The sequence below is a fragment of the Hipposideros armiger genome, unplaced genomic scaffold (genome assembly GCF_001890085.2).
Source record: "Hipposideros armiger isolate ML-2016 unplaced genomic scaffold, ASM189008v1 scaffold_290, whole genome shotgun sequence".
Classification (NCBI taxonomy): Eukaryota; Metazoa; Chordata; class Mammalia; order Chiroptera; family Hipposideridae; genus Hipposideros; species Hipposideros armiger.
Genome location: NW_017731640.1, coordinates 1,653,991 through 1,678,425, shown reverse-complemented (window position 1 = coordinate 1,678,425; position 24,435 = coordinate 1,653,991). Strand labels below are relative to the sequence as shown.

The window sequence follows — 24,435 nt, the reverse complement described above, 5'->3', positions numbered from 1 at the left end:
CCACTATAGAATTCGTCCCCAGCCCTAAAGATGCAGATGGTGACGTTGTCGTTTGACATTATGTTTGTTTCTTTAGATTTGTTCTCAGTTGAGTGAAAGATTGGAGAAGCAGCAGACAGCTAATAAAGTGGAAATTGAGAAAATTCGGGTAAGTCTTCCCTTTACCAAAGACATTTTATACCAGCAAGCTCAGTCTGTGGCTAATTTACTGGGGGTAATTTACTGGATCTCAGAAGTGAGAGGCGGACAGGTACCTGATGGGGTGCCCATCACTGCCTGACTCAGTAACTGACAACGGATAATGCGCCTGTTTCCTCTGGAAGGGAGTACAAATGAGACCGAGAGATCTCTGGCTTTAGATCTCAAAATACAAGCGTCCCTTGTCCTTATAAATTTGTATAATATCCTCCTCTGGCTTTACTGTAAAAAAGCAAAGCAAGGGCCACACAATCCCCAGGGGACGTCAGTGGGAAGTGAGTGCTGTGAGCGCGGATTTGGACCCAGGTGGTGGGGGTCGGAGGTCAGGACCAGGTGGTGTGATTTGTCACTTCCCACCTTGTTGTGTAGAATGGGGACACCCCCTCTGAGCTCAGTTCCTTCTGCTGTCATAACAGATCCAAGTACCACGGTGAGGACTTGAATTTTTAATGTGGCGTTGCCAGCTTGGGAGCTCTTGTAACTAGGTGCTTGCTTTCTTTAAACTGTGTACCTGTATTAGAGTGCTTGTCACATTTTACTGAGATGAGTAATTTCCTGAAAGATGCTTTTCTAACATATTTACAACTCAGTGGACAGGAATGTGGGTGAATTCTGTGCTCGGCCATGTTTGCACAAAACATTTTACCTGGAGCAAGATAATACCCAGCCCCCATCAAAAGTACTGTTTAACTAGCAGTATCTATTTTTAAAATATAATTTATTTTGTGATTCTAAAACTGAAAGTCATTGCAGAAAATGTGAATAAGAAAAAACCCTAATAAGCTGCCTACCTACAGATAATACCATTAACACTGGTGTCTAGTCTTTCATTCTCTGCTCTGTTTAACATACAGAATTTCATTTGTTCTAAGATAGCATTTTTTTCATAGTCACATCTCTGAAATTCAGACATGTTCTATAACTGATGGCTTTTTGTGGTTTAATTGGCAGAATATTTTCTTAGAAGAAAAAAAATGATGTTTCTTAGAGTCATCGTACTTGGATGAAATACGGTATATATTTGTAACCATACTGTATATACATTTTTCTGTCTTAGTTCATTCAGCATTTAACCATTTTACCTCAAAAACTTTTCAGACGCTGCTTACACAATATATTGAATTTCTCCCAGGTGTTGGATGGCTTATCCCTTCCCTTTTTTTCCTTATTTCTAATTCTGCAGTGGAAATCTTTGTGCATAAATCTTTTATCTAGTCACTGCTTCTTCATTGTTTTAGCTGAGGTTCCCAGACATGAGCTTACCGGATTAAGACGTAAGAATATTTTTCTTGCTTTCAGTATGTAATACCAGGTGGCTTTTCCAATAGGCTCTCTGCCAGTTTACAAAGAGAACGTAGATTTTCAGAAGCTGTAGTGCTCAACTGAGAAACCTTCTCTTGGCCCCCAGCAAGGAGAGATGCTCACACCGTCCTAACGGACCAGTTTCCCCTTTGTCTCTTCACACCTGACATTCCATTTCAGCAAAAAGTGGATGACTGTGAGCGCTGCCGGGAATTTTTCAGCAAAGAAGGACGTGTGAAGGGCATCAGCTCAGCTAAGGACGTTTTAGACGAGGACACAGATGAAGAGAAGGAGACGCTCAAGAACCAGCTGAGAGAGATGGAACTCGAACTGGCACAGACCAAGCTGCAGTTGGTGGAAGCTGAGTGTAAGATACAGGTAACAGCATGGCCTCCAGGACCCGCATGTGAGGGGTTGCCCGGCGTGGGCTGGAGGCCCAGGCCTGATCTCGGCGGCTTGGGATTCTTTTCCCTTTTAAACTTTAACCATAATCCCCATAGGCAGAAGCCCATAAGTGGTTATTTACCAATGGATGTTTAATTAGTATTTGGCCTTTCCTATGGATTGGACTTTCTCGTAATAAGAATTATCATCAAGCTTGGAATCTTTTTGGTGGAGCAGAGAACACATGCTCTGAAATCCCAACTGCACCATCAAACTCTTTGACCTGGGGCTAGTCAGTAACCTCTTTACACTTGAGGCTTCTCCTCTGCAGTGGAGACGACTATCTGGAGAGTTTGCCCTGGGGACTAAAGATAATGCACAGAAAGGGTTTAGCCCAGTGTCTGAGGACTGCATACATGCCTGCTTGCACGTCCCAGCTCTGATCACCTAACTAGCATTGTGACTTTGGACACACTATCTAGTTGATCTGATCCTGCATTCCTGATGGAGTTGGGGCTTGTTTTGTTCATCTTCACACTGCAGAGCTGGTTCCATCAGCACCAAGACTGAGCACAGGTAGGCAGTAAGCACTGTTTGAGGATGGAACCAGGTTCAGGACTAAAGCTCAGGTCTGGGTCTCCTACATCTCACACGTTCACTGGGCATCTGACCGCCAGGCCGTTCTAGGTGCTGGGGCTGCAAAGCTTAAGACACAACTGTGATGGTCCAGGACTGTCAGGAAAGGCGTCGCCAAGGCAGCAGCACCTGAGCTGTGGTCAGAATGAATGGGTTTGCAGGTACAGAAGAGGAAGAACAGGGAGCGTTCCTGGTGGGGCGGGGAGGGTAGGGGGAGAGGGGTGGCATGCTGGGCACAGGGAAGAGAGGGCTTGCCCAGCGAGGAGCATCAGGAAGCGGGGCAGTGGGTGCCGAGCCGGGAGAGCCTGTGGGCTCACACCAACGCCTCTCAAATGCCTTGCTAGGGAGGCTCTGCTTTCCAGGTTCCTGCAGGAAGTCAGCGATGCAGCCTTAGCTAGAGCATGTGCAGTGGGTGGGGTTGGGCCAGAGAGAGAGAGATGCTCATTCAGGAGGCGGTTATGAAGACTAGGCAAGAAATGAGGTCTTAGCTAGCAAAGATCCCGCAGCTTTAGCCAGTCCAGACCTTTCTATGCCAGTTTGAGACTGGAGGAGGGGCCCAGAGGCCTCTCAAGAGGAAACACTGAATTCTGGTCTTGGCTCAGCTCTGGGGAAGCATCGCCATTGACACGAGCCAGCATCCTCACGTCCCTTGTCCCTCTTGCAGGACTTGGAGCACCATTTGGGCCTTGCCCTAAACGAGGTGCAGGCAGCCAAGAAGACATGGTTTAACCGCACGCTGAGCTCCATAAAGACGGCAACCGGGGTGCAAGGGAAAGAGACTTGCTGAGAGAGCAGCCGCTGCCTGCAGACACCTTCAGAAAACACAACACCTTTTGTTGCCTTCTTTGGCCAGATGTGTGATTCTGTGACATGTCCCAGGACCAGAATGTACCTAAGTCAGATTCATAGAAGCATATTGGTAGGTCATTGGACCAGAGCCCATGAAGCAGGCGGCCTCTGGGGGAAGGCTCTAACTACTGACACTAACAGGCTCGCTAGCCCAACAGCTGCTCTGGACACACTCGACAAAATCACTCCTGGGGTGCCCTCCAGGCCTCTCCCATGTGGGTCAGCACCTCACCCAGAGTGGCGGGATCCTTCCAGGCTGTTGGTTTTTTTCTAAACCTTTAATCTTTTTTTAAATATACATATTATATATATATATATATATACACACACACACACACACACACACACACATATACATATATATGCGTGTATATATAATACACGCATATATATGTATATATATATTGGGGCGGGGTGGGCAGGGGATCCTTAACTCAAATACTTATGTTTCAGTGCCAGCAGGGGGTCCTCCAGGTAGACATGGAGAAGCACTTTGTTTTAAGTAGGAGGGTTTCATGGTTGTCATTGAAGCCACCTAGTTTTGTTAAACTATATGATGCACAGGTTTTTGGTTTGACATTATTCACGTTTCTGATCAATTCTATGCAACTCTCATAGTTCCTGTTGTTTTTTAGTGTTAGCTGCCAAAATGACTTCACAGGGCTGGGGTGGGTGACTCGACTGACGGTGAGACTGGAGCCATCATCACATGGACAAATCTTATTTTGCTCAATGTGTTGTGTGCGCATGTGTGTGTGTGTGTCGTGTGTGTGTGTGTGTGCATGTGCGTGCGTGCATACGCGTGTGTGTAAATATCTTTCCCAAATGCCCCCAAATAATAGTGTTGAACCCACACCAGGGTTGGGGCTTATCTGGGCACTTAATTTCACTCAAGGCTTGTTGGGCTCTGCTCTCCTCCTGCCCTTACGAGCTGTGAAGAGCCCCCTCACTTCGGGACGCCTGGTGTTTTGCACAACAGGTTGTCTGCATGAGGAAGACAGCGGGGTGGGGTGTGTACATGTGTGTGTGTGTAGGACGCACATGCCGGGGCCCCTTCCTGCTGGCCTGGGCCCCCCTGGAGTGTGGCTGGCTGCACGTTCTTACTCCAAAACCATGAAATGGGGGTTTTAGCACCTTTTAAAAAAAAATAACTTCGCCTTTTAATTTATATGGGGATATGCTGACAGGCTGTCTGGCAGATGGTGTCGCCGTCTTCTCCGTGTGCAGGGTGGAGGCAGCTGGTCATGGAGGCACTGGCTTGTATATAAACACTCGGGTTGTTTCAGATCTTTTTCCATTGGCTGTACTGACACTTGCTGAGGTCGTCTGTGATAAGGGAGGTAACAAGTGGCAACCCCTTACTACCCACACCATCCCCCAACCACTTTGTGTCTTTCTTGTTCAGTTTCCAAACCAGCTGTAAGCCCATCTAAAACGAGGTGTGTGGGCATTGTGCTAGGGTCGTTTCAGTGTGTTAACTTTATGAACTGAAATATAAACCAGTAAAAATTGTATTACTATTTCTTCTGTTGGTTTTGTTTTAACAGCATATTCATTAAATATTTTGTTACAAACAACATTGCTTGTAAAAGCCAGTTTTCTCATGATGGGCTCCTGCCCCCTCCCAGGGTGCGCTCTGATCAGCGTGCGAGCACCTCCACCCATCCAGGCACTCAGCAAGGCCCGATGCAGTGAGACAACATGGGCCTTGTCCCCTGCCTTCCTCGTGAGCTTTATTCCTCTGAGAAATAAAGTTCTGCAGCCGCAGCAGAGAGGCACTCTGTGTGTTTTGAGGTTTAGGGAAATCTCATAGAAGAAGTAAGGGTATATAGTTAAGCCTTAAAAGATAAAAGGATCTCACCAGGCAGAGAAGGGAGAGGGAAATCAGCCCCAAATTTGAATGTGTGGGGGAAACAGGTGGGGAGCAGAAAGGCCATCCCAGTGCCTGGGGTCCAGGAATGCTCGGCTAACACTTTCCCAAGTGGTGGCATGCACAGATCCGTCCTTTGGAAAGTTCCTTTCTGTTCACTGGTCCTCCCAGACCCCTGCTCCATCAGGGCGAGGCTCCTCGACCCTCTGCCCCCCTTCACCACCTCGCCCCCTTCTCTGCAGCAGGAAGAAGAGCAGTGCTTCCCTACCCCTACGGTTCCCCCCTCTTCTCGACCTGCCCTCCAGGACCCCCGCTACGCCCAGCCTGTGGATGGAAGCGGGGTGAGATACGGGCCACGAAGAAGGAAGGTGGTGAGTGAGCCCCACCCTGAAGCTGGCCCAAAGGGTCTCGGTCGAGGCAGGGGCTCAAGAGCACAGTGGGGTCCCCATTCCTAGCGAGCCAGGGCAAGAGTCCAGAAGGACAACCTTTTCTAGGCTTTTCCAGTCCCAAGGGGACTTGGCAGAAGTGCTCACCCGGCAGCTGTCTGCTCCGGCCCAGGGAAAGGGGTCCACATACAGTCAGCCTTGGCACACGAGCCGAACGTGACTCAGACGGGGTCCTGCCTGGGGCGCTCCCCTAGTTATGCGGAGACCCAGATTAACAGTCATAATTGCAACTGTACACTAAGGGTTGTGACAGGCATGTGACGTCCTGTGGGGACTGGGAGGGCCCGTGTAACTGCGAGGGAGACAAAGCGGTAGTGACAGTTTTTCACACTGATGACTAAGGCATTTGCTGGATACAGAAGCAAGACAACGTTTTGTGGAAAAAACGCTGTTAGCACTGTGGTCTGACTGAGGCCGAGTGATGGGGATGAGACTGGGTGAGCAGGATGAGGCCATCCAGGCCAAGGAGCTTGAAGGGCGAGAGGAACCACTGGAGTTCTAAGCCAATTTGGGGAGCTTCCTTGTTAATCCTTTAGGAAAGATTTGGAAGAAATTTGGAGTCTGAGGAGAGGCGATATAGCATAGGGGGGCCAGATTTGAGAAAAATCCCTGGTGAGTCAGTGCAGCTTGGTGAGAGAAAGGGGAGGAAACACCAGGAGGGACAATCGAGCTTTGAACGTATGGATTTGAGATCATCGGGGAAATAAGAGGCTGGAGGTGTCCAACCTACACTCAGCAATTGTGCGGCCATCTCCACCAGAGGGTGTCAGGTCCTTGACACTATTAATAATTCTTTGTCGTGGGGACTGTCCTGTGCAATATAGCTTTTAGCAGCATCCCTGGCCTGTACTAGATGTCAGCAGCATACCCCACCACCGATTGTCAACAACCAAAAATGTCTCCAGATAATGCCAAATGTTCCTGGATCGGAGGTGGACACCCTAGTTGAGAACCTCTGCCCTGGCATGTAAGCTGAAGCTAGGAGAGTGGGTAAGACTGCCCAGGGCATGTACAGGTTAAGCAGGGGCTAGATGGAGGCCCAGCAACTGCCATTCACGGGGGAAGAGACGGCATGGAGCAGGAAAGGAGGCTCAGGACACCCGGACGGGAGGAGGAGCGAGGTTACCTCAGGGTGAGGGCAGGACCCGACCCAAAGGCTCCTGGGTCTGGTGACTGGGCAGTTGCTGGTGCTCAGGGTGGGGCGCAGTGGGTTGAGGAGGGAGGGAGGAAGCAGAGACAAGCAAGTGTGGATTTTAAGCCTGGCTGGGAAGGGAAGTGGCGGGGTCGGGGATTGGAGGGACCCCTGGAAGGAGCAGCTTATGGCTTCACACTGGGAAACTCAGATCCTGGCTGCTCCCAAGGTAAGTGGAAATACATGGCAGGCTGAGGGGACTGTCTGGCGGGCCCTGTTGAAACTGAGCTGATCTTAGGCCTTGTTAATAACTCTCAGGGGGAAAGGAGACAGCTCCGAGTGGAAACGAGGCATCTGCCTAAAAGCCCCCCAGGACTGCTAATCAAGTCCCAGTGGCGAAGTGCAGTGAGACGAGTGGAGAACAGAGAAATCCACGGGAGCTGAAAATAAGCCCAGACCACCACTCCCAGCTCTGAACTGACCCAACGGCTGAGAAAACCCGAGTTGATCCAGGGGAGTGAGTAGGTGCTAGGAGTCTGTATCGTCCTCTGCTGGATGTTTCAAGGCTCCTAGTGCCTCGGCGCTCAGAGCTGTGCCTGGTTCTGACTTTGGGATTCAGCTCTTCCGATTCACTGGGGGTGGGAAGCAGGGAGACACACACAACAGCCGAGGCACTCGCTCCAGAGCGGCACACTTCGGTCTAAGTTCTCTACCCTTCCCCCATTTTATAGGTGAAGAAACTGGGCCATAGAGAGGTTCCTGGTCCAGGCAACGCGGCTAGGATGCTACCCCACGTCTCTAACTCCCAGGGAGCAGCTGGGCCGCTGCTAAGATACTGTGTGGGCAGCAGGTGGGTATAAGCTCTCCCAGCACTTCACTACAGGTAGCACACCTCACGCGGGCACGTCCCCTTACCTGTGCAGCGGGCCCTGTGCCTGCCGCCTAGGGTTGCTCAGCTACTTACTGTCAAGCGCTGGGCTCGTCTCACATGCTGTTCTCCCTCCAGCTGTCAGAACACCCTCTAAGTTAAATGCTGTTATTCTCAGATTTGAAAGTAAAGATGAAAGGCTTGTGATCCTGTGATCACAACAGCTGGGATTTCGATCTTTTCTACCAGGTACCACCAGCTCTTCCAGGGCCCAAGAGCAAGAAAGCCTGGCTCCCCACCGAAGGCCGGCCTGGCCACGGGGACAGGAGTAGCAGTGGGCCGCCGCTTGTAAATCCAGACTGATGGCGTGCAGGGAGAGGGCGGGCCCTGGGTTATGAAATGAGGCAGAAACACCCGTGCCTTTGCCCACAGCTCTCGGCTTATCTGGAGGGTGGCACTCTGGTCCAGGGCTCCAAGGACACAGCCTGACGAGAGACGAGCAGTGGGAAGAGCTGAGCTTTGGATTCCAGCTGCTGCTGCCATTTGGAAGCGCTGTTCCCTGGGCATGGCCTTAGAACCCCGGTCTGTGATGCCCACGCAGGGAACAGGTGCGAGGATTGAGTGAGGTGTGTGAACAGCACCTGGTCAGCACCCATCGCTCACCACTCACTGTGCTGGGTTCAAGTTGCAGCTTGTGTCAAGTTTTTGCACCGTTAGCAGAGAGGACCATAAACAGGAATTAGGACTTGGCCCCTCATCCCTTTGCATAAAGGCAAGATCCTGCCACGTATACCGAGCCAGAGAGTCATAAGTGCCAGGAAAGGGGTCGTGCATTTGACCTCTTTCATCGGTCAGAGCCTTCATGTAACTAGAGCAGGTCCTGCAGAGAACAGTTCAGCCCAGTGCTGCTTAAGACAGAAGCTTTTATTTTTATTCATCCAAATGGGGAAAATGCAACATGTCAGGGCATTACAGACAAACTGCAGCAGCCAGACAAGAGGCTCAGTCTATGGCAGAGTCCAACAGTCAGTGCGAAGGCGCCCGGTGCGGGCGCTGCCTGTGGGGGTCGGGGTGGCACAGAGTCCCTGTGGATGAAGGCCAGGCATCATCTCTGGGCGAGGCACTGGTGACAGTCCACACGTGCAGGCTGCTGCTTCAGCCACGCCGAAGGTTTCAAGTTCAGTCTCCATGAAATTGCCCGAGAGGAAGGACAATACATGGTGGTCGCAGTTTCCAAAGTTTTTTAACATAATACACAACAGTTATTGCCAAGGACTTTGCACTGCAAATTATACTATTTACACTTGCGTATTCAGAAAAACACAGTAAATAGATACAGATAGATATTTTAAATAGATTTCTAAAAACTACCTTGGCCATCACCAAACCAGAGTGAGTAAGCTACAGCCAGGAGTCCAATGCCGAATGCAAAACCGTGCAGTAGGGAACTAGACTCAGTCTGCTCCAGGCCACCGTCTCCAACAGCCCAAGGCTTTGGTGCTAGACGGGCGGCCTCCCGCCCTCCCTCCCAGGCAGAGCTCTGCTTGCAGTGGGTGAGAAGCAAGTCTCACAGACCCCTCTCTGGGAATCTTAGGCAGTGGGGAGATGATGCATGTGGGGGCTGTGAGGCTCACAGGCTGGACCCAGCCCCTGACCTGGCCCATCCTGCCAAGAGCACCCTTGGGACCAGTGCCCTCACCTCAAGAGACCTGTCTTCTGAAGATGTAGCTGGGCCCCCAACCAGCCACTTAAGAGACCAAAGGTATAGGCCCGCAGGTAGGTCCCTGGGGAAAGGCCTGAGTTCAAAGATCCTTTGGGGGGAAACAAGACGAGCACTGCTAGAAGCCTAGAAGCTGACGTCTGCCCAAGGAAGGTGGCTCAGGGCTCATTAGAAGACGAGAGGGCCAAGCATTCACTTCCCCCTCAAGGCCCTGCAAAGGTGGTCTGTCTGGAGGGAGGGTGGAGACAGCGCACAAGGCAGCCAGGGGGCCATGGCTCCTGGGAAGTGCAGAGGGAAGGCCCTGCCTAGGGCCTGAGGACGCCTGCAGTGTGGCTCCCAGTGGAGTTTCTAGAGCTAAGCCACCTCCCACGAAACCACGGCAGGTAACTGAGCGGGACCACACAGGGCTAGTGCATGAGAGGCGGTCAGGAGAAGGGATGTTTGTGATGGTGGCACATCAGGGAACCAGGTCACACCACTGTGTGGGCTGTCATCTCCACCTCGGGTTGGGGCCACAGCACGGGGAGTCGGTGAGATCTGCTCAAGGGAACCCGGAGAGGGGCGCGAACGCGCCAGGGAAACAAGCGTTCCTGGACCACGGGGTCTTGCCACTGACCCGCCAGACCGAACTCCCCAAGCCCTCGGGGTGTTTGGGAGGAGCAGAGCCCGCCCGGAAGACGGGGAAGAGGCGGACACTTAAGAGTCAACTTTCTGAATCACAAGTGGAGAAGGGACTACTTAAAGGCAGTCTCCTCCTTACCTGAAACGCCTAGGTCTATCCTTCATTCACTTCCATGAACGACGAGAAAAAGCAGCTGACTTCCCAGAACAGCAGCAATATTTAGGTTAGAGTGAAAAAAAAAAAAGAGCTTCCTGACCACCATCTGTTTCCCCCAGCAGGAACATGAGACAGATGGCATCGCGCTGATGACCCCCAAGGGCAAAGGCCTTGGGCTTCAGAGGTGACGATGGTACCTGACTGACAGGGAGCCCCTGTGAGAACAGGGGCACAGGACGAGGTGTCCCGGCCAGGCCCCTCCACCCGGGCCAGGCATGCCTTTGTCTTTTCTTTCCCACGAGCCCAGAAACGCCTCGAGAAAAACACAAGGAGTGCTCCTTAGACCTCAGACGTTCCTCACCTACTGTCAGACCTTGAGAGCACCCCCCAAAAGAGACAAGACCAGGTGGCAAAAGCCACAAGCCGCATCTCACATGAGTGGGAGCCAGACAGGTGCTGTGCCTCGGAAGCACAGCTGCTCAGGTGACGTCCTTCCCTAACCCTCACCTAGTTCTCAGCAACGACAAGCCAGCTTCACTCAGCAGGCAGCGTCCAGTTCCCTAAGTTCCCAGTGGTCTCTGACCCAGGCACCCTCCCAAGTCCACCGGCCCGACGGCTCAGGGCAGCGCCCAGCACCTAGCCTCCTGACTTGGTCCCCAGAGGACCAGTGCGTGTAGGCCACGTGGACCTGGGTCCCAGTACCTGCTACCAAAGCTGCGATGGGAGAGCCCAGCAGGGAGCTGGGCCATGGGCAGGCGCCGTTCCCCCCTGAGCTGTATATGAGTCTCACCTGCTCCCATGGCCAGATGGGGCTTCAATAAAGCTACCTGTGCAGGCACTCGCAGCACTCGTGTTAGGCCGCCTTTCTCCAGGCCCCACTGGTCCTTCACTGCACACGAAGCACACACCCCTCGCGACTTCCGTTCAGTCAAGGACAGTGTTGGCAGCTCACTGCTGCTCGGTCAGCAGTAGCTCCCATCACCTATACACAACCTCTCAGTGGAAGTACTCTGCCCAACGGCGGGCACGTGCATTAACTGCATCTTACCACATGCTCTGCGGGATGCCTAAGGGCACAGACCATCACCGCTCCTTGTCCAAGGCCTGCCCTGCCACGTGACTCGATCCTGAGCCAGCGTGGGCTTCCCCTGGCACTTTTCACCCTCACACACCAAGGCCCCAGGCCAAAATTAGATTTGAGGCAGAATGTTTCATCTGTCTTGACGTTTTAAATGGCCTTTAGCACAGCAAAAGAAAAGACAGGAAGATTTTGTCAAGCTCTGCATGTTGGAAAGGTGTGGCACTCAGTAGCCCACTAAAGCCAATGGCCAGAAAAACCACGCAACTCTGGGCCTCCTTCCCACGCTAACACCCACAGTAACCAAACCCTTGGCTAAGAAGTCCAGACTAAACAGAAAGGTGCCATTTGTAGCCACAGGCCTGCTCACCCATGACCAGAATGACAGTTTAAAAATGTATCTGTGACCCCTTTACTGGCTCTGCCCACCGAGTGGAGGCCATGCCCCTTGGCCCGGCACTCGGCCCCTCACACAGACTGTGCCCAGCGTGCCTGCTGGGCTGTATACAGGCCTATTCAGCGCACTGTCCCCACCTGGGCCCATTCCTTCTCGAGCTGCCGCCTCCCTCCGGGGCTCTCCTGATTGACCCTCAGCCCTCCCAGGGGCCGCTGTCACCTTGGACTTCCCTGAGCCCTGCTCGCCCAGTGCCACCTCTCACTCCAGACCTAAGGTCCTCAGGGGTGAGACTCACCTGATGCTCAATGCTCACACAGATCAGAGGTTTGGGGAAGATGGATGCGTGGGCGCCAGCTGCAAGTTTCCAGTCAGAATTAAGCCAACGGGTGAGTAATCGCCAGTCTAAGGCAGGGGCTGGCAGAATGTGGCCCAGGACCTGCTTCTGGAAGTAGAATCTGTTGGACCACAGCCAGGCTCTTCCGTTCACGTGCCGTCTGGCTGCTCTCCACTCTAATGGGAGAGCCGTGTGGCTGTGACAGCAAATGGTCCACAGGCCTGAAAGATTTACTGTCGGGCCCCTTACAGAAAGTTTGCCAATACCACCTCTAAGGCAGCGTTCCCACATAGTTCCACACAAAAGGTCACATGGTCTGGCGCCCTGAGGGAAACGGACAAGGCCACTTACACTTAGAGACACCGGGCCCTGGGGTTCTGGCTGCCCCCCAAGGCTGCCGGGATCAGTGTCTCTGCACCTGTGACCTTTCATAGCTCCAGCCTGAAGCTCAAAACCACAGCTGCCTCGTTAGCCCAAGACAGTATAGAAAGTCACCTGACTCGTCCTTGGGTGTCCCTGCCACCTCCCAGGATGAGCCCGAAGTAGCAGGACGGACAGACACACAACTGAGGTCCAAAGCAAATCCTCTAGTGATCATACAATTTCACAGGTCTTTCCCTCCTTCAAGGACTCTGTAAAGCAAGTCTGCACCTTCCCACTAGCTAAAGATTTTACAGGCTTCGCATCAAATGAGCTCAGCCCTTTGCAGATGAAAAACCAAAACATTACCGTCTAAAGAAGCAGAATCTGTATGAACGAACACCCAGTACCTGTCAGCCTTTGGCAACCCCAGCAGAGCGGAACCTCAGGGTCAGATGCTGACCTACCAACCTGTAAACCTATCTACCCGTGGCCAAAAGACACACTTCCCAAGAGCACAAAAAAGGGGCTCACAGAGCCCCCCAAGAGAGTTGGGCCCACCACACCCCCACCTCCTAGACCAGTGGACATAGCCCTTGCTCCACTGCAACTCTTCCTGCCTGGTCAGCACCTCCTCCCTTCCCCGCCTTCCTCATCTTGGTCCCAGGCACCAGCGTCCCCTGAACCGTGGCCCAGGGGAAGGGCTTGCGGAGGCCCCTACTTCCCAGGTGTGGTTCCTTTCCACTCCGTCCCGGAGAAAAGCCTGGCCTGTAAAGACGCCCCATTCCTGCCGCCTTCAGTCAGCCTCCTTCATCCCTCATCTGCCTCCTGCCTCTAATCGTTCCCCGTCCAAATCAACCATCCAGAATGCTCCCCATTTGGGGAGATGGCAGTCACCGAACGGCACAGCACTCAGGGCCTTTCACAAAGTGGCCCCAAACTACACATCCCATCTGCCATGTCACCCTCTAAACCAGACCAGTTTCCATTAGCAAGGACCCTCGTGCTGTCCCAAGAAGGCCACCAGGGCCCCTTCTTGAAACCTCAGCAGCTTCCAGCCCTGAGTGTTGTCCCCCCACCCCCTGCTCTCCACCTTGGTCAGTGGTTTCACCTGCTACTCAGTTGTCTAAGCCGAAAATCGTGACCTTTTCTCTAATTGTTCCTTCTCCCCCAACACATGGCCTGGTAGGCAGTAGTAGGTGACAGGGAATGTTTCCCAAGAAATCCATGTGCCCAAGAAAGGAGAAGTGGCCTTGGCAATGTCGCCAGTCACATCAGCATTCTGTCCAAACTGACATCCCATGGAACTGGCTCTGCACTAGCCAAACACTGCTAACATGGGGTACCCGTCTCCCCACACCTGCCCCAGGCAGCCCAGTTTGCCATCATGGGAGGCACATGTTAGCTCAAATTGCCTGAGTGGCTTGCTGTCACTGTTTTTACTCTTCTGGAGCTCCATGAAACAGGTATATGTAACCCCTAAAGGTCCGTGTTCTCCCCAGGTCTCGGCTTCACCAGCCTCAGTCCATCTCATTTTGCAGTGCTTTCGGCTTTCCTGAGTTCTTCAGGTGCCACCTGGCAGCGGGTTTTCACCTCTCAGATGATGTCCACCATGCTTTCCTTAATGTAGCCTCCACAGGCATGAGGGCTGTGGGGAAGGTGAGCAGCTTGAGACTTATCTACATCATGGAAGGGTCCAATGAGATCTCAGCATCAGAGCACCAGGGGAAACGTCACTGTGAGCTGACCCGTTTGGTTAGAGCACATAATGAAAGCCTAGCCAGGTAGGGGTGACAGCCAACCACCACAACGTGGGTGAAGCTGAACACAGAAAGCATATGCCTCCCTCTCCGTCCAGCCCCTGGGGTCTCCCCAGGGCCAATTACTGGTTTGCACTTGGCCCTGGGGTCTCCCCAGGGCCAATTACTGGTTTGCACTTGATTACAGGGTTCAGTGACGGTACAAAAGGACAGTCTGTGGAAAGAGACCCAACTGTGCAGCTGACACAAAAAAACAGGCTGCTTGGCCCAAGGCTGACCAGTCAATCGCCTTGTCTGGGAGCAAGAGAACAAACGATTCTTCCAAAGACACCAGAGAAAAGGAGCCTGGTGTCTAGATTCTTTTCTCCCCCATGGGGGGAGAGGGAGGCGAGAGGTGGGTTGGGTTTTGCTTGTTTTGTTTCAAACCAAGAAAGGTAAGTAGAATCCATCAGAGAGAGGAGGAAATATGCAGAGAGGCAGTGGTCTAGACTCAGAAGACAAAGCACCAGTACTGAGCACAGCACTAGCAGAATGGGTGGGCTCGGCCACTTACTGGCTGTATAATTTTGGACAAGTTATTTTTGTCTAAGCCTCCATTTCCTCATCTGTAAAAGGAGAAAATTTCTAGATTCCCACATTTGCGGTGGAGCTCAAATCCCATCCCTAAGAAAGGGCTTCTATTAACTAAAAACAGTAGATGAAATGTTATTTTTTCTATGTGGTTACAAACTCACTAATTAGGAGCCACAATGTTTGCCACAAACAAGCCGGGTGGTTGGGATGCTCGGCTTCAATTCCTTGTCTGTGCAGTGCGAAGAACCACTGATGCTCCTTCTCATGCCTGGCCGGCAGACAGGAGCTGACACGGTGCCCAGGAGCGGGCTTTGCTAAGCGCTGTCTTCTACAAGGCCAGGTACTCGGTCTCCCTCACACACAGATCACTGCTCTAGACCTCGCACGACCTGGGTTCAAAAGAAGGTCCTTTCCTCGGTTTCCCTCCAGGATGATGGCTGGTGGCTCAGGGGGAAAAGCCAGTTGCCAAGGATAACGACGACCTGCGGTGAGGGATTCCAAGGCGGTTCCCACAGGCACCTGCCCCTCAGCAGACACCCAGCTGCCATTCATTGGCAAAGGGGCAGGTGAAGTGGTTTGCAGCAGCAGGGGTCAAAACCATTCAGCAGAGCGACTCACACCAGTAATTCAGAGACCTGCAGCCATCCAAGCGGACTCCTCAAGCACAGCCAGCCTCAGGGCAGGCCTCCTAACCCTGGGCTGGCCACCTTCCCGGAAGGCCCATCTGGGGAAAGTCCTGGCAATCAGAGCAGGCAGCTGCCCCCTCCCCCGCATCTCTGCTTAGCACCACCCCAAACCTGGGCTGCTGCCCTTCCATGCCCCTCTTCCTTTTACCCAGACAGACAAAGCCTCAGCAGCCTTCCTTGGGTCTGGCTCAAATCTACGACACCCCCATCACCAACCTCAGGCCAGAGCGTGTACTCAGAAAGCATTAGCTAAATGAAAACACCTCCATTTCCCACTGATACTCAAACAGAAAAACAAGCTCCAAATACAAAAGCTTCCTCTGTTCATACAGCCACACCTTAGTCCTCCAGTCTATCTTGTTAGTTTGTTAAACAATCTTTTTCAATTGGTCTGAAAGAAAACAGCCCTATTTTAGGCCCGGATATCTGCTCTAAAACGACCTCAAGACAGAGCCCAGACGGCAGCTCAGGCATTTAGGACGGGTGTCTAAGCCTGTGACCTCAGAAGACCATGTAAGGCCCCTGGCTGGGGGCGCTCAGGCTGTCACTCGGCCTCGCCCCTGCCCCTGCCGGCATACCTCCTTCCTGCATGCGGCCCGGGTGCCCCTAACCTTCATCCCCAGACTTGTCCACAGCATGGGGTAGTAGAAAGGGGCTTTGGCACCGAACAGAGCTGGGCTTCGTTCTTGACTCTAGCATTTAACTCTAAGCCTCACTTTTCATCTGTAAAATAAGTGATACCACCTCCAGAGGTTGGGTGAAAATTAAGAAGAATGTCCAAGTGCTTGGGACACACAAGATACCAGTTTTGGCATCTTCCCTCTTTCCTTTCTTCCACTCCTGCTTCTTCAATCTGCTGCACACAGCCCAGAGTGACCTAAACTGAAGGCTACTGTTAATTACCTGGGACGTTTAGCTGACATTTTAATGGAGAGACCGTTCATCCAAACCATACAAAAGGATCAGGGGAGGAGAAGCTGAAAGCAGAGAGACTGGGCAGTGCTAGGAGAACTTCCTCACAGCAGCCAGGCTAATCCTGTTACCTCCTCAGCCCGTCAGCAGCACAAGAGAAGATTCAGCCCACACAGCTGAGCGAGGATATGCTGATCAGACTTGCTTAGGCTGCCTGGGCAGGTGGTGGCAATCTCCCCACTACCCACCAGCAGGCGGCACAGTTTGCAGAAACGGAGAAGTTCTGCCAAGAAAGACCAAGAGCCTCCTTAGAAAGACCAAGTAATTAAGATACTGACAGCTGATTGGTCAAGGAAAAAAGGCCCGCCCTCAACCTTGGCTCAATGAGGCAATGATTTCACCCAACAGCCACAGCTGAGGGATGGAGTAACTTCTGCCAGGTCACCAGTTATACAAATAACTCGTAGGTTTAAGAAAAGCCTCTTGACTATGACGCAAATCTATCTTACTTGCCTTTCAAGGTTAACACTCAGTCCTTGTCCACGCACTTTTTATAACCTTAGAGCAACACAGAACTCCATCTGTCTTCTCCACTTAGCTCATCTACCGACAGACAGGGACGGTACCTCTCACCTTTCTTCAGAGGCTCCTGATGTCTGACACATGCTAGCAGAGATGGACAGGAAGATGTATATCCTTTATTCAATCCAATAGCGTAGATTTCACCATCTACCCACTTTTCCTTTTGCTGAAGAGCAACTTACCAACTGTGTCTAGACAGACAGATAAATGGATAGATGGACAGAGAGACAGACTGATAGAAAGGAGGCCTCATGTGGTGATGAATGCAAATTTAAGTGTTGAAGCAACCTTGGAAGAGAGAAGCTGCTAGAATGCTCCTCAGAGAAGCGTCTGAGTTTGCAGACCTCTAAGCATGCCACCCAGTCTCCTCTTTCTTTTCTGTGGTTTCTAATAACTTGCTTTCTACCTGCCAGACACAGGTGAGCTCTGAGTGTTAGATTCCAGGGCTAGCTGTAGTCAAACACACACTTTTTTCTTAGTGCCCTGGTAGGAAACTTGGAATCAGCATACTCTAAGCTCAGCCGTTTCAAAGTTTGAAGCACACTCAAATCCCAAAGCAAGTGTATGTTATGAACCCCTGGCAGCAGACTGGCCAATGGCGTCACCACCACAGCAGAAAGGCAGGCATTTTCTCTCAGCATGGCCCTGCAGTGACTCCATACCAAGTGTTTGTGTTTCCTGTCTAACCCCCAGATGCTAGGTCAGGCCTCTCCCAAAGCCTGGGAGCACCCCAAACCTGTCAGCACTAAGGGACCACTGCAGCTGCCCAACGAGCAAGCCACACACCTGCTTCTCAGCTACCTGCCAGCACAGCCCTGCCGCCCTCACGTGCTCGCTCTTGGTCACCTCAGTGGCTATGGTAAGAACAGTGAACAGGTCCTAAGCACAAAGCACTTCAGTGTATTAGCTCATCTAATTCCCAAGCCCCACGGGAATTTGCTGGAGGGAGAGAAATTCTTTGGCCCAGATTCCCACATGGTTTCTATTCCCTATTTCTAGCTGTGCTGGAAAGCTTACATAACCTAATTTGCATTATGGTGCTATTTTTAAAAATCTCCAAAGATCACTGCTTCGAGCATCAATGGAAGCTGTTAGCTCCTACCTAAAATGATAATGTGGGAAAGGATATCTATTCTTACAACTAACTCAACTTGAATTCTTGACTTAAAACTGTCTTTCTGGAAGATGCTATTAGGAAAGGAAGGGACTCATATAAGAAGCACTAGCTCTATGCTCTGTAAATAACTGCTAGCAAGAAACACATCAATATTGAAACTCACCTCAGCAGGATAGTTTCTTGGCAGACACTTGCAGGCCTCCTGGTAACACTGAGAAATCTATGGTCACTTGGTAACATGGCATCAGATCATTTATATAATACGAGTTTGGAAAAAACACCGCCCTTCTTGTTCTGATGACTTCAGACAGACCCCCACCCCCACCCCCACCCCCACCAAGGAGGCAAGGGCTTCAGCTCAATAGGAAGACCGTTCACAGAGCAGGTTGTTTCAGCTTTAACTGTTCCTAATGTCCCCAGTCTTTCTGGCTCTAGATTGCTAGGGAACCTCCTTAGTTCATTCCCCTAACTCACTGTGGAAAATTTACCTCCACTGCAGTTATTAACGAGAGCTAAGAAACAGGGAAGTTACAATGGATGACTGATTATAAGGAAAAATTCCTCTTATTTGTCATAAAAAAAAACTGTGGTCAATATTTAAATGATCCGGTTTGTTCTTTGCTATACTATAAAAACTGATGTAAAAGGACTCGGGTATGTGTTATTCATTTCATTCAGTTCACTTACTTGGAGAGCTGTCCATGAACATAAACCAGAGTTGGTTTCGGGCTGTCGAAACTGCCAGGGACATATTTAAAATGAGTGAATTTCCAAATGATGCCCATTTCAGTTGATGTCAGAGGGCCATATTATTAAATAATTTATAAATAAACTTAAATAATTCTCTTTTGACACTGCTAATGCATTATTTGCCTCCCAAACCAGGATATTTATGATAGGCCTGATTCCACCAACGAGGAGAGTCTGACTTAAAGTGCTTCCACTGGGCACAGCCTGTTTTGCTAATGCCCAGAGGAGGACCTGCAACGTAACGGGCACTCGGCTGTTTCATCAGGGCTGGAATGTGCTTGGGACTAGTCAGCTAGACCTCATACAACCTTTTGTGGATGCCAAAGCCACATTCGACATACATACAGATTCTGTATGGGAAAGAAAGTTGTTCCAGCAACCTTCAAAGTTAGTAATAAAAAGAAAACTGCTACTTAGAGACAAATATAAAACATAAAATTCATTTTAATCTCTATATATAAAACACAGCCTTAGCACAGAACATCTAACACATATGAAATGCATTTATGGGACACACTAAACGAAGGAAATCCTTATTAAAATATTTGGCCTAACCCTCACATCTTTTAAATGAACTCCATGATGGTTAAGTAAGGTGGGAAATAAAGTCATCTAGCTACCTAACCTAGAAAAGACAGGTGAATTGCCTTAAGTCTATTTGGTCTCTGCAGACTGGGTCTCTACCATTCTGAGTGTGGCCAAAGTTGGTTCTGCAAATAGTTAGCTTAACTCAGTCAATTATATATTTTTCCATAGTTACCTTAATATTTTGGTTTTTTTTGTTTTCTATTGCTTTTTTTTTTTTATGGCTTCTTGCTGCTGTTGTATTAGGGCATACAACACAGATCAGAGATTTTCATTTCTCAGAGAAGCTTCTCTCCTTGAGAAATTGGCACTTCGATCCCCAGCTTGTATAACAGCTACATGTAAATGGGTCCCGTCCCACCAGCACTGCTGCCAATCTTACTGCTCATGAAATTCCAGCACTTTGGCCAAAAGAGTGCCTTGACATTAAACCTTCTTAGGTGAACTCTTTCCACCACTGGATTCTTTTATTTAAACGGGTACGTGTGTGGGGTTCACATATATGTTCTATCACAAGTTTCTACACACATACACACACTTAACTCAGCAAAAGTGAAGTCTCTCTCAAATAGAAAGTAATCACAAGGATATTAAAACAAATGCTGAAAATAATTATTTTACATTTAGATCACAAAAATTTTTAAGGTAAAGTGATGACATAAGACCTAAGAGATCAAATACATCATATATGATTGTCATATATGCATGTTGTGTTCATTGATTTTTAATTACTTTTCTCTTTAATCAGAAAATAAAAGAGCTTACCTTTGAATACTGAGACCACAGCTTACAGCCACTATATCTCAGCCTATTTTATACAAGTGATATGGCTACGAAGGTCCGAGGAGAACGAGAATAAAGTGAGATAAACGTGCTGAAAACTGCTTAAAAGTATTAACCTGAAATACACAGAGGGTCCAACACCAGTTTTAAAAATACATTAACGAGGTATTTCCAGCTCTTCAGTTAATAATGGTGACTGACTGATTCATGATTTTCAAACATTCACCCAAATTAAAAAAAAAAAAAAAGGCTAATACCAGCAAAATCTATGTGTTTCGCTCCCCAGGTTAACAATTTGAGAGGCTCCAAAGGACTCCAGGGCCCCTCACCTCCCGGCACCACGCTCTGCATCTAGTCAGCATGAGGTATGTTGGGAATCTATTGGACCAATTATCTTGCACAAGAGATGGGGAGCTCCTGAAGCCTGAACAGCCCAGGCTGCAGGCCACATCCCTGGCTAGGCGCCAGCTCCCGTGCAAAGAATATGGCTTCAAGGAGGACCCCTATCTCTGAGAAATTATAGTAGCGCTAACTGACGCAGTCAAGAATGCAACTATTCAATTTATGTGCTAAAAAAGTTTAAAAACTGTCAGAAGATAGCTTAACTCACACACTAATTCTAAGTTCTACATTGATTGGTCTGTAAACTCCCTGACAAGAGACAACGCTGGGAGGGGTTAAGTACAGATATTGCTAAGTTTCCAAAGGAAAAGTTTGAAAACAGACACCGTGGCTTTGAGGAAAGTATTGCTCTTCTTTAAAATGTTCAGTCATTGCTTTCCAAAGAAGGTGTCAGAGTGGTGGATCTGAAAGCTGGAAAGCCTCAGGGGGTCACATTGCTCTTAAGACCAAGACACAGAAATTGCCATTTCAAGCCAGACAACCTGATGGTTCTAGAAGTCAGAGAAGAAATCTTGAGGGCCCAAGTGAATAATAAATGGTGCGACGCTCAGAGGCTGGCAATAGGGGCTGTCAATGAAAAAACCACCTACAGTGGAGAAAAGAGCAGAGAAGCAAAACTTTATGTTAATTTCACAGAATTTGGTGAAGCCAAGAGCTTCATTTATATTTCTCTGCTCTTTCAGCTGTAAGTGGAATTTTCATTATAAAATGGAGGGGTGGGAAGGGCAAAAGGTGTGGGGGGGACACTTAATTCATTACAAAATTTAAACAGTTGAACTTGCATGGTTACCACTTCTAACAAAGGATTGACAGCTCAATTATTTTAAGTAAAGCAGAGAAATGTAAAAGTTTGCAGCAACTGGGCAGGTTTACAACATGGTTAGTAACTTCCAACAAACAACAAAATAAAAAAAAAAAAGGACTTGGTAGAAACCATTTGAAAGGACTGCCATCATGTTGGAAAACAGCACAGCTCCTTTTCCGCCATTGTGGAGGGGTTGAGTTACAAAGCTGAGTCAGCTACTTCAAAAGATTTTTCTGAAGAGAATCTCCAGAGAGATTCCAACTTGGAATGCAAATTTGACAATCAATTTCAAATAACAATACAGCTGCAGCTGCCAATTAATAGTATTCCAAAAACAAAGAGGACTATTATAAATATTGAATTAATAAAAACTGGACACTACCAGCCATGCTTTTTCTTCTCAGTGATGGCTCTGTTTCATCCATAGGTCAGCAAAACGAATCAATGAAACATGAAAACTCCCAGCTGAAATGGGCCCTCTTGTTTATGTCTAGCCACTAATGCACAGGATGAGAATGGTAAGTTCACAGCTATTTCTAGCAAGTGATGAGGTTTTATTAAAGTATCACCCACCACTAATAAAGACAAAAAGTCAAGGAGCAGAAGTAACCAACAAACCATTGTGTAATAAGTATACATTTGAGAAGTGACGCTAACATTTGTTTTAAATTGCCCATTTCACTTTTGTTTAGTGGTCCCAAAGAAATCTGATACATAAATTTGCCGTACTGTGTGTAGCCCATTCTCACTGATGGGCAGTGTTCAGCTCCGAAAAACAGAATTCAAAAGGGAAGAGGAAACCTAATTCATACTAAAAAGGGGCATTTTTAAGACACGGCAACTTGTAAATACCGACATGGGACCACACACTGTTGCCTTCATGGGGGTGAGTACCTTAATGAAACCATTACCTTCTAGTAACATCATAGGCTTTCCAAACAAGGTGAGAATGCACGTGGAGGACTCAGGTCTGCACCCTTTCCAGAACAGCACCATGTTACCGACCGGTTGTTTTCACCAGCTTAACCGGTGTCTTAGGGATAACTGCTGACCCATGGCTGAAACCTGTCGCTTTTCACAGCAGCACTCCACAAGAACTGGGACAATCGAAGAGCAAGTTTCATGGGGACCCTGTTGCTGCTTTCGATTCTGATGTGATTGAAGAGGAAAAGAGGACCCTTCAGTGAATCCCGGAAACACTGCTAACCTTCTATCTTGTGAAAAAGCCAGGGAGTGAACACAGTACCTTACAGAGTGAAGAAGGCCACAAGAACAGGAGAGGGTGATTGATCGATTAATTTATTATTTTGTAAAACTTGGAAATTCGGAAACTAGAATAATCACATTCCTCCTTTCCCATCTGGGGTAGTGCCATCATTTGAATAAGCAATGCTCTGGTGACAGACTAGACCTTGGTCATGGGGCGGCCCTTGCACAGCAGGAGCACAAAGGGCTTACAGAATAAGCAGACTGCTCCGCCTAACGACCACCTTTGTTTTAGCAGTTTGCTTACAAATGAATGGGGTTTCTAGGGCTAAGTTATTATTAGTTTTCAATTCCTTGTAATTTGATACCAAAACATATCAAAAATAATAAGCTAAAACAATATTCAAACCCATATTTTATTGGCTTTAATTACACACTGCAATATTTACAAAGTTAAAGTTTAAATGAAAAGTGTCTATTGTATTAAAAAAAATAACTACAGCCCGAATTAAAGTGCCCTGGGGCAAATACATGTCAATCAGCTAAGAATCAGTGACTGCGTCAGGAACCAGGCAGTACTCTGTGTTACAACAAAGCAGTTTATTTGTGATCAGTGTTTGAGACTCTATACATCCTTCACAAATTTAATTTTACATAATCTGATACTCTTAAACTTTGAACTGCTAGACTTATTTCCCTACAGCAGAAGGGCTGGTATAAGTTATTTTCCGGAAATGAGGTACCGTTTCACAGAACTAGTTTCTTTTTTTTGTTTTGTTTTCAAGTTTTAGAGAACTAAATTTGCATTTGTTAAAATCAAAAAGTAGGAAAGATGTTCTTTACAAATAATTTTGATCAAGTATGTGTTCAAAGAAAGCAGGATAAAAAGGCTTTTTCTCTAACATTCTGTATTGTACTGTATTGTTGTTCAATAGGAATTAGCTTCTGTCATTTGCTAAAAGAATGAGTAGTGGGGAACAGGATATGTTGGGAATTTCATAACGGGTAACAGAACCATTCTCTTGGGTAAACCTACAGAGAAAAGAAACGGAGAGGACTCCAAATAAGTTTGATATTCCAATAAAAATTTCAGGTAAAAAAATATCTTACAATAATTATCATTAACCTTTTCCAGATTAGTCAGTCAACATGTACCGTTCTGGAAGAGGCCCACAAATCTCTCACGGGCCTCCAATTGTGAAATTGCTCTTAATATTTTGATAATATTTTCCACTCAAAATTAAGATGGCTACATCACAGGAAGAATGCTGTTCAGAAAGCAATTTCATATGAGTGAGCTGCCATGAATTCTAAAGATCAAAAGCAATGCTATTGATTAATTTTCCAAAGTGACTCTAGAAATCCATATCGGTTTTCAGTTTGGCCCATGGCTATTACAGGAAAAACGGGGTCCAAAGCACAGCTTTGTATTCAGGCCTGAGCTCCCCAGCAGGACGGCTCTACGAGTAGCCGGACCAGGTGCGCACGTGGGAATGGCTGCTGCCAACATTGGCATGGCAAATCTGGAAAGATTAATTCCTGCCTTAATTTTGTAATTAATGAGTTCTTGTGGCCTCACCGACTTCTGCATACTCGAGCATGATTTGAAATCTGCTCCTAGTTCTGCTCTAATCTCTAACCTATGGAGAAATCATAAAGCAGCAACAGCAGGTACTCAGAGCACCAGATGACCGGAGGGAACTACCCCACATGCAACAGCTTTACAGAGGCCAAAAGACATATTTACCTTACAGCCAAAATAAAGCATCGTTTTTAGTAGGTTGGCATCACAGTAACATTTAAAAACCAAATCTTTTATGTGAAAAATGGGGGCATCCAATTTCACCAGCTTTGGAAGTCAGTTATATGGCACATGGAAGAGAGGAACCTTCTGAAGTGGGGCTCAGAGGCCGCAGGGTGAA

General features: G+C 48.6%; 2 protein-coding genes and 1 long non-coding RNA gene across 10 annotated transcripts in view; 2 read left to right on the top strand and 1 right to left on the bottom strand.

Annotated features, from left to right (window-relative positions):
• Positions 1–3,710, top strand: part of RABGAP1 (RAB GTPase activating protein 1) — a 139,996-nt gene extending 136,286 nt beyond the window's left edge. For both annotated transcript variants that reach the window (XM_019658789.1, XM_019658788.1), the window contains 3 exons: positions 77–148; positions 1,681–1,878; positions 3,185–3,710. In XM_019658789.1, coding sequence (XP_019514334.1) covers positions 77–148; positions 1,681–1,878; positions 3,185–3,307 — 393 coding nt within the window. In that variant the 3' untranslated portion in view covers positions 3,308–3,710. The remainder of the gene's footprint in view (positions 1–76; positions 149–1,680; positions 1,879–3,184) is intronic.
• Positions 3,711–6,936: 3,226 nt separating this feature from the next.
• On the top strand, positions 6,937–23,336 carry LOC109391334 (uncharacterized). Of its 3 annotated transcripts, XR_002125787.1 has the most exons (5): positions 6,937–7,667; positions 7,935–20,265; positions 20,387–20,465; positions 21,735–21,825; positions 22,000–23,336. It is a non-coding gene; the product is annotated as an uncharacterized LOC109391334 (long non-coding RNA). The 3 variants fall into 3 exon arrangements; XR_002125786.1 differs by having other exon boundaries at positions 8,118–20,265; positions 21,735–23,336; XR_002125785.1 differs by having other exon boundaries at positions 21,735–23,336.
• Positions 8,592–24,435, bottom strand: part of STRBP (spermatid perinuclear RNA binding protein) — a 130,783-nt gene continuing 114,939 nt past the window's right edge. For 3 of the 5 annotated variants that reach the window (XM_019658791.1, XM_019658790.1, XM_019658794.1), the window contains one exon: positions 20,835–21,088. In XM_019658791.1, coding sequence (XP_019514336.1) covers positions 20,994–21,088 — 95 coding nt within the window. In that variant the 3' untranslated portion in view covers positions 20,835–20,993. Of the gene's footprint in view, positions 23,546–24,435 lie in introns of all 5 variants that reach the window. The other 2 variants (XM_019658793.1, XM_019658792.1) reach the window with 2 other exon arrangements.